We start from the raw sequence: 10095 nt of genomic DNA on the forward strand, positions 1-10095 counted from the left end.
GGAAGCAGAGTAAGAAATAATATGAGTTGAAACCCTTTACAGTTTAACCATTAAATTCCAATACAAAATGAAGAAACTTTACTTTTATGTACATAAACCCATACACACAATAGGGCCACTGCGAGTACCCACTTGATCGAGTTAATTCATAACCAATGTTTTTATACATCAGAAATCCTCAGAGAGCAGCAATGCACGCCCTACGAGTCTGCATGCCGCTCCTTATTTTTAAAGTCTTTAATTAAAACACTGCTCTTCATTTTTCAATTGTGGGGATCAAGGGCAGTGTACTCACCACAGCAAACACTGGGGCCACACTTGATAATGTTGCTTGAGATGTGTCTGTGGTCAGGTGTCGATACAATTTCCCTGCAGAAAGAAATTCAAAACAGTTGTTGGAAGCTTTTCTTTACTTTATTGCCACAAAGCTGTCATCTAAATTAGGGGGAAATGTATTTATCCTTTATTGGAGTAACATTTAAAATTAGTTTTTTCTTCCTTCAGTTGAAACCTCCATTAATAGTCTCTCTTCATGAAGTTCTTGTGAGTGTCTGCACCGCTGGATAATGCTCCTCAGTGAACTAACTCTAACAGTTTAAAAGGGATATTTTATAGAACAGACATACGGTAAAACCAGCTATATTTGGTTAAGATAAGGGTGCCACTAATCTACCATTTGGAGATTTAACTTTAATCATAACACCCATGTGTACGGTGCAAAAATGCTAATGAGACTCTGAAAGAGTCAGGAAAAAAACTGGATTGGAAGGCTGGATATTTAAGTGAGTTATCTGAATATGAAAGAATTTTATTGTTCAATTTGCATTACAATTGATAAGCGAAACATTGCATTTAAGTTAGGCTAGTATGAGATCTCTTATTTGGGGTTAATAAGGTTGAGGCATAGTTTGTCCGAGTGGACCCGCTATTGATTAGTTTAGGTCATTATTGAAAAAGAGAATGCACAATGTGCATTTTGCCTCTTTTCACCCAACCAAGCAGCCTACCTGCAGTGATGTGGAGCAGGGATCTGCATTCTTTCTGATGCGACTTACTATCAGCATATGCCTTGGGGAGAATTACTTGGTCATTTTGATTTAAATTATCTCCTATGCAGATGACCAACACAACTCCTGCTGAGCTTCAACCATCAGGCTTAAGCCAATATCAAATGACTAGGACAGTACCTCAGAACCATCCGTGACTGGAAGGCGAGGAACAACTACTTTAAGCTAAATAGGGACAAGACGGTTTGGTCAATATTTGGACATTGGAATCCAAAAGAGGAACGTTTGGTCCTCCTGCTTAAAGCAATCAAAAAAGACCCTGCCAATCGTTTGCATGAGAAGGAAGCTACTATCAGTGGAGGACTGCCCATCTCGACTTCTGTATTACAGCAATAAGTTTACCTTGGGATTCTGGGAGCCCTTTTAAAGAGGCAGCAAAGAACAAATATGACCACGTGCCTGCAGCTCCAGGACACCCTACCCTTCGTTGGCTGTAGAAAAGGTTGCATATCTAAATTATGGTACCATGCAGAGTGCAGCGTGCATAATAGAGAACTGGTCTGGCCTTAATTTCGGCCAATTTAGCTTCCTATCCGTCAATAACACCTCTGAGTGCTGACAACTTTCCTGTTTCATGACAATTTTAAAAGATAAGGTTCCCTGTTACAACATTAGGTAAAAGAGCTATATATTGGGCAAGCGGCTTACTGTTTCCCTGTATTGGGTTTTACTGCTTTTATTGATTACATTTGCATTTAGAATTATGCATGGGCTAAAAGTATTTTTTTCCAAATAAACAAAGTTTAAGTGAGAATGTTTTAACTGTCTCTAAGATAACATCATCGGATTTATTTTTCTGAAACAGGTACATTTCTGGTTGTAGTGAAATAAGGGTAATGTTATGTATTCAGATAGATTTGCTTGCTTCTTTAAAGAACCCCTAGTGTTGACTTGCACATTGTCTTGACAAGTTTATTGATTTTAATGTCGTGCCATCTTAGACATCCTTGACTTACCAGCTACTGACCTATTCAGTCAAGTAGAGGCTTGCGTGTCCTTCGAAGAGCGTTTATGAAAAAGCCTGAAGGCGCAATTTGTCCTTAGGTCTCACACAAAGCAGTTTTCTTTTGTGGAGCACAGCCTGTCCTCTACATTTATGATAGTCGTAAACTTTTTAAAGCAAGTTACTATTCATTCAAATGACAACGGTTTTGAGTTTAGTGATTAGCAAATGACAATAACAGCTTATCTATCTCCTTCCTCATTCTCTATCCAGAGAGAGCGAAGGCTGCTTGACAGCGGCTATCCGCATTGCTGCTCTCCTCAGCTGAAAAATCAGCCTTTCTAGGTCTCGCCTGGCGTAGGGTGCGCGCATGCACAGTCTCGCTGGCGAGATTTAATGAGATGTGGGTATTTTCTGTAAGGGGCATTAAGCCCCGCCCCTCTTTTCCATTGGCTGGCGTCACCGTTTAAGCTAAACGGTGGCCAGCCATTGGAAAAGAGGTGTTTGTGACGTATTTGCTTGGCTTTCTGAGCCGTCCCATTCGGACGGCCTCGCCTGCTTTGCGTTAGTCGCAAAACGTTTCTTATCTTTATGGGGCCAAACACATGGCCCCATAAAGACAAGAAACCATTTGGCAGGCGAGGCCGGCAGAAAAAGCCGAGCAAATACGTCATGGCATAATGGCGTTCGCTTGGCTTCTAGACGTGGTGTTAACTGGGGGCTGGAGTCCCCTCTGGCAGCGGGAGGCAGCTGGCGGCAGAATGAAGCAAGTTGCGGGCTCTAATAAGTACATAAATCACATCAACAAAGAGCTGTTCCTTGTACTGGGGGGCCAGGGATACAATCCCTTTCATGGATTACTTAAGCGAGGCAGGTTTTGAGGGCTGGATTACTGGGGTACACTCTTTATCCTGAGTCTCGCAGGGCACATCTACCCTGATCTCCCGACAGGTATCGTAAGAGCCACTAAACAATCAGATCGTGTCTTGTCCGAGTTCAGACTCCAATATCCATGGTCTCCACAGAATCACTCCCCCGTGTAATCTCAACAATGGTGTCACTATTTAAAGTAAGCCCCAAGGTGATGTTACCGGTAGAGGTTTGCCCCCGTGATCCTTTTACTGCAGGAGTATGTGAAACGGCCCCCTCTGCTGTTGTCAGGGAGTAGAGAAACAAAGTGTGCCCCCGTAATGTCACAGGTGCGCCGGCCGCCACCAATCTCGGACCAGGTGCGGTTACTACTAGAAAACCCCTTCCTGGTTACTACAAGACGGTAATAGGGCTCAGGGACGCGTTGAAACTCCGCCACCGCCTCTGCTGTTCGTGTCTCTCTCGGGCACCTCCACGCTCCGAGGCTCTCGCCCCCCCCCCTTCCCCGCAGGAGCCAACACCACTCCCACCGTCGACGTGAAAAAGGAGGAACGTTCCGCCCCCCAATCTCCGGCTTCTGCTTCGCAGCTACTAGGGCCTCGGACACCTCCTTGGTAGTAACAGGACTCCCGGTCCAGGGGAAAACACCGCTTCGCAGTTCCCTCTGGCGGCACTGTGTGGGGGAAGGCGCAGTTCCTCAGGGAAAGGGAGAGCACTCCTCACTCTCCCGCTGCTGACGACCTGCTGGGCGAAATTTTAAAGTCGTTTACACCAAGCAGTAAATCGAAGCGGCAAGTCTGTGTGCCCCAGAGTACAGGGGGAGATTAATAGCTGAGATGCAGCGAAACGTCTTTTTAGCAGGAAATATTTTTTGCACTATATTAATCAGACTGACTTATGCATTTTTTTCTCAGCTTCTTATGCGGGGCCCATGTGAATGTCGAGGTTGCCAACAAAAAGCACAATACAAAAACCTTAGTTATTGCATTTACGAAATGTAGGTTTCTGAGCTAACATTGAAAAAAGGTTTAGAGGCAATAAGAGGACTAAAGTAGCATCCGCTCACACCAGGTACCATCCTGGGCTGGTTCTGGGAAAGGGGAAATTTGCTTTTCCTCTCCTAAAAATAAACAAGCATTTGCAATGCAATAGGTCTCGCATTTACGCGAGTTTGAACTATTGACATTGCAAATGACAATGCCTTTTATTTATCTTTTAAAAACAAAAATAAAAAGGCATTGCCATTTGCAATGTTAATAGCTCAAACTCTTGTAAATACAAGACCTATTGCATTTTTAATGCTTGTTGCAAAGGCTGCTGATGTGTAGTTCTACTTCGCTTTATGCCTTACCCACCCTCCATATGGCCATCACATAGACTGAAGACTTTTCTCGGGTAGGTTGTGGTAAGCATTACAAACTGCAAACAACTCAGCTTCTCACACTTCCGAGTGGCAGCCAACCAAAGCAATTTGAGGGTCATGTATGCTAACACATGATCCCTTCAGGGCCTGCAACATGACTAAAGGTCGAAACTACATAGTTACTGGCCGTCTTGTGATCATGGTACAGGAAAGAAGATTGCCAGAGTAGGCCTAAGCAGAGTCGCTGACGTGCAGGACTGCAGGAAACAAAGTGAAAAGACATGGGTAGAGTGCAGAGGAGAGCTGGAGTCAGAATGGGCGCACAGAGACAGATTAGTTCTCCATTTGGTACAAGTGTGTATTGTCTTTGCATAGGACAGAATCCAGATATATTATTGAGGCAGGATGTTTATCACCAAGGGGAATTAATGTGGATGAGTGGCTACATGTGTATCTGCAGTGTTTTCCATTGATATAGGAGTGACCCATTGGACATCCTAAGGTTTGTGTGATAAGCTAATGAATGTTTTTAGATTTCAAATAATTCATTTCTTGTCAAGAACAACTGACTCTGCCCAAGGTTGCGGACGATATCGCACCACAGTAACTTTCACAATACTGTGGTAGTCAATAGTGTGGACATATTATGGCAGGACAAAATTTTGCCTTTTGATAGTGTGACAAGCAGCTGTACAGACACCATTCAAGAGTGGGTTTGGGCTCTCCCCACTTACATTTTTGCAAGTGGCTGTGTGCCCTCTAGAAACACAGAATCCCACCGAGCCTGGCAGATTCTCATTCTCAATGTACCAGCATGTCAAGCTGTCTAGGGGTTCTGGCAAGATATGTTGCCAGTTTGTTCAATATATTACTGGTGTTGCACGAAGAGTCCAGAGATGCCAAATGTGCCATTGGTAGTGAGAGATGAAAATTCCATTTAGGTTTGGCCTAAAGGTTCTGGGCATGGTTCTCCCACAACCTATAGATATTGTCAGTAGTAGTGAATGTTTTGAAAGCAACTCAGGAAGTATCACTCCCTCACAGAATAGCGACATAGCAATATTGCAGATTTCCCTCCTCCAGAGGATATGTACAGCATGACAGCAGTAAAACAAACATTTGTCTCTAAGAAAATACAACTTTAGTGAATGCCTCCCAATGTTTCATAGAAATCATGTATACCATGCAGTAATATTCACATTAACTGGGTTTGTTCACATTCCTTCAGTGCACATAGACTTGTATGAGGGTTGAGAGGCAGATGGGTAAACAGAGAAGGCAAAAGGGAGAGCAAATTACAGGGAAAAAGGAAGGGGTCGGGGTCCTAGGTAAGAGACAGGGGGCGAGAGAAGAATAAAAAAGTATTATTAATGTGGCTATCATTGCATAGTATATATAATATATGTGTATTTCCCCGAGCAGCGTTAGTGAATCAGGTGCAGAGGTGTCAATACCCAAGAGTTTAAAGGGCCACAGAACCCCAATTATGATCATCTTTAACTATGTAAGGGGAGGTAGATGGGTCCAATTCTCTAGCTTGCTTTAGGGTCCACTGCATCATTGCAACACCAATGTTTTGCAGTAACATTTGCATTCCCTGTAAATTTTTCCTGTTTCTCCAGATAAGAGAGGGAATCGAGACAGGGCAGAGAGAAGAGGGATAAACAGAGAGGAGAGATGTGGGTTACCTAGGGAAGGCTAAACAGTAGTGCCGACAGTGGAATGAGATAGACCTGAAAGAAGTTATATATGCACCAGAATTGGGGGAACAGCAGGAGTGTGGCACACATATTTTTCCAGCAGCAAGTTGTGAAGTGCAAGACAGGCAATAGTGGCACTGCAAAAATGAAGGTGGTCTGACTCTCCTCTTTCTTGGGCTGATCTCGACCCAGGGTGATCGGTGCAGCTACCAGCATGATCATATTGCTAGGTGATGGGTAGATTTTTTAGATCTCTTCTTCAGCTACAAGGATTTGAAATTAGTTTTCTCATAGCTTCTCGGTTCGGAGTTGGGAAGTATGCTCCATGTGAATGTTCCCTTTGCATGTGCTCCCTTTCAGGTTAGTGTCCAGAATAACTGATTTTAAGGTGTCTACCCTAACAGAAGAAAATTCCACAAGGCCCGTTCCTATGCCTCCGTCCCCATAACATAATTTTCATTGTTTTGTTCTTAAAGTGGCCACCCCTCCCCCTCCAGTCTTTCATTTCCTCTAAGCCCCTTGGGGCCTGCTGGGCTCACAGTTCCATTGCTTAAAGGCAGGTGGGAGGGGGGTGAGGAGCAGAAGTGTATTTCCTGATGCTCCATATCCAGTGCACGTTGCTGATATTTATAGGAGGCTCTGTGCATGCTTTCTGTTTGTAGCCAGTATAAGAGGCCCAGTGTGACAATGTAAGGACGTTGCAGACGCAGTTATCGTGACTGAATTAAGTGCAGCCTCGGATCGGGTTGTAGCTTAATGCACCCAAGTTTCCTTCTACCGTGACATCACAAGCTCCACTATATGCCTGAACTGTACCCTATGTGTGAGGCACCCAGCCCCAGGGCTGTTCACGGCAAAGCTCAGTGTAAAATAGGTGAAGATTCACACCAGGGCACTTTGGCTCCCGAATGTGCCTGGTTGCCTGATACTCAAAGAGAGGGTTAGATGAAACCGTGAAAATAGTGGGACATACATATTGAATTGGATGTTTTTTAATGTGTGAGAATTAAGTGGACTTTCCCAGACACCCAAGAAACGGACAGTGCACCACGCCATCGCATTATCTACCAGCTGTTGCTGAAGACAGGAAAGGACTAAAGATGGACTAAAGACGCCTTTGAAATTGAAAGAACGTGAACATACACGCACTCTTTAAAACGGATGTTGTAATTATGCTCGGATAAAACCGGCATTAAAGGGTTGTGGAGGCGGTGAATTAATTTGAAATGCAAAGTAAATTGAAACAGAACCACTGTGGAGTACATAGTTTTTGCTGACGCGGTCTGTTGAAAATGAACTAAATACTTATAGCGTATAGAGTTAAGTAGATTTGAAGGGATTGTTGTATCATCATCTTGAAGAAATTGGCTTATTGTACCTCTAGACCTTGCCCTGAAGAAGTCCTGTGAGGTTAGGACGAAGCGCGTAGGCTGTGGCTGTATCTTGTTATTTATATGCACTGTTGCGAGAATCATGAATAAAATAAAAGAATAAGAATATAAACGAAGAAAGTTGTTGTGTTGTCTTTGACATAAAAGATACCTGTATTTTGTCTTTTTGAATATGTATTTTTCCTGTGATAAATGTTGGTATCCAGTATAGAAACTGTGCTCCTCTACCCTTGCTGCTTTGCATTATGGAAATCGATGTGTTCATAGATAAAAATGAAATCTCAGCCTTATTAATAGAACCGCTCATTTTGAACTCCACATCAACCTCGACTCGCAAATATGTAGCCAAGCAGGCCCTGAGACCTATGCTCGGGATTACTGATTGATAGATCACAGGGGGGAGGGTGCATAGCTGGCAGGCAAATACTCGGACAAGAAACTTGATCAATCCCAAAGATAGGCGCAGCAACATTACAATGGTCGGGCGGGGAGGGGATTGCCCCAATAAAGCACACATGTCCAGAGGGGGTACATGGACTCCTAAAAACACCATAGAAAGTCAGATGCCATGAGTTAGGAACATATAGCCAATCAGGACCTAGTACACGTAGTGATCAAGCACTCCCCATATTATCCACTGGCCACACTGTCCACGCAAGGTCGAGACCCACCTGTAGTAACCATTTGACCATTAATTTAGGACTCCAGAGGCAACCAACATTCCTCACCATGTATGGTACGCCGTAACTTATATAACCTGTTGTGTTTTGTATAAAAGAAGGGCATATACCGATGGTAAATCGAGACTGTCCTCAGACCTTGTGCCATTAGGTGTTCTCCCGGACGTAATGTGTAATTAAACAAACTATTACTGCTTTGCCAAACGCCTCTTTTCTTCTGTTTTTTGAATAATTCCGAACTCAAGCAACACAAGTGAATTAAGCCATCACCCGGTCTTCTTGATATTTAAAGTTTCTATGTCAGGTCAAGCCTTCTCTTTTACAATAGAAATTAGTCAGTGTTGCAGGGGCTATTGTAGGTGTGAACATGCGCTACTGCAGCACTGTATAACTCAGCCTTTCTCAACACCATCAGCACCAATTGCTGTGGTAAACAAATCAAACAAATACAAAGGACACAACCTACAAACATTGAAAAATGCACTATTCTTATAATAACGTCTATATTCATGAAACATACACAATAATGCCAACGAGGTAACTGCTGGCTGCTAGTCCTGTGAATTAATTTAGCATAGCACTATTGGCAAAAGCATTAACAAAATATAGCCTATCGCTGTAACGGTACATACACTTAAAACAATACATATCCTTGCTTTAACAGCCCAGAAAACATTTGAATGTAAAAGTGGTCAGACTGTGCGTCTAACTCCGATGTGCCAAATTAGTAAGTAACACTATATGTCCACACCCATGTAACATTGGCATAAAAATTAGACGAAAGATTACGCTCCCTTTCTTCTAAGAGGCTAGAAAATGGAACTTGATGGAGCATTACCAAAATCCAAGGGCAGTAGTTAGCATTAGGTTCTAGATCATATATTTTATCCATAAGTACCTAGACCGACTTTTTAACCATAATTAATCGCGAGACATTTTAATTTGTTCCCTTTTGCCTTTAGTGCCGCTTCTATTATAAATTCATGACCCCAGGAGTCTGAATTCAAAAACGATGAGGCTGAGGTAAAGAAACTGAAGCTAATAAGAATGCTCATCACCGCAGGGGATCAGGTACACACCCCTTATGTATAATACAAAGTGAAAGCGTGCTTTACTTGTGCTATCACTTCCGGAGTACAGAGGGCTGTGAATACAGCTATGCACATGCTGGTGATGTGTCTTCTAAGTGTACAGTTTTAGAGCTTTGGTATACTTTTAAGTGTGTTCCCTGTTAGCGAGACAATGGTGTCAATGTCTATCTATTAGGACAAGACAGTAACATTGAGCGCACCCAAGTAGCATTTGCGACTGTTAGTCTCCCTGCGCAGTGCCGCCGATGCAACGTGTCCAACTGTCAGGTGCCTGCAGCATCGCAGACAGGAGCCCCTCGGAAGAAGGGGAGCACGACCGCCCAAGCAGAGCCAGCAACTTCGCACTAGTATTCGTGTCAGCTCCATTAGTGCCGCTCCGGGTTTATGCGTGCCACAGAGGACAAGCAGTTCAGAAAACTACAGAAAAGGATGGCAAACCGGAGCAAGACTCGTCACTTGATTAAACGGAGACATAGAAGAAGGACGATAGTGCCGGGTGTTCGTCAGCTGCAACTTCCCACAAATGCAAACGAGGCGGCCATCTTGATAGAGCAGCAGTTTAGTAATTTGTAAAAGTGGTAAAATGTGAAAATTGTTTTAATACGTAACATCCAACATATAGCTGTTATAGGACAGATAAACTAAAAAAAATGAATAACTGGACTTTAAAAAAAAATATTTTATTTACAGCACAAACCCAGTTTTTTATTGGCACATCCAGACTTTTTATTGTAACCTACAGACTGCTTTAGATTTCTGTCATAGCCAATGCATGCCAACATTTTAGATCAGGAAAGAGTGAGATTTCGAAATAATCTGGGTAATGCACTTTTCCCATTGATTTCAATTGGAACAGACACAATTTTAGGAGGGAGACAACTACAATATAGTCATTTTTGGGTTTAAATATTGGAAGTCTCCCATTTGGAGCGGGACTGGGCCTGTATGGAGTCATAGTTCATGTCAACACAAATACAATATACAGTCCCC

General features: G+C 43.1%; 1 protein-coding gene across 3 annotated transcripts in view; it reads right to left on the reverse strand.

Annotated features, from left to right (window-relative positions):
* MRS2 (magnesium transporter MRS2) overlaps positions 1 to 9570 on the reverse strand; it is a 157197-nt gene extending 147627 nt beyond the window's left edge. Inside the window, exons 1-2 of one of the 3 annotated variants that reach the window (XM_085607041.1) lie at positions 9306 to 9570; positions 296 to 369 (exon numbers count right to left, since the gene is read on the reverse strand). In XM_085607041.1, the coding sequence (XP_085463167.1) occupies positions 296 to 369; positions 9306 to 9471 (240 nt within the window). In that variant the 5' untranslated portion in view covers positions 9472 to 9570. The remainder of the gene's footprint in view (positions 1 to 295; positions 370 to 9305) is intronic. The other 2 variants (XM_085607040.1, XM_085607042.1) reach the window with 2 other exon arrangements.
* Positions 9571 to 10095: the final 525 nt, after the last annotated feature.

The sequence above is a fragment of the Triturus cristatus genome, chromosome 5_2 (assembly GCF_964204655.1).
Source record: "Triturus cristatus chromosome 5_2, aTriCri1.1, whole genome shotgun sequence".
Lineage (NCBI taxonomy): Eukaryota > Metazoa > Chordata > Amphibia > Caudata > Salamandridae > Triturus > Triturus cristatus.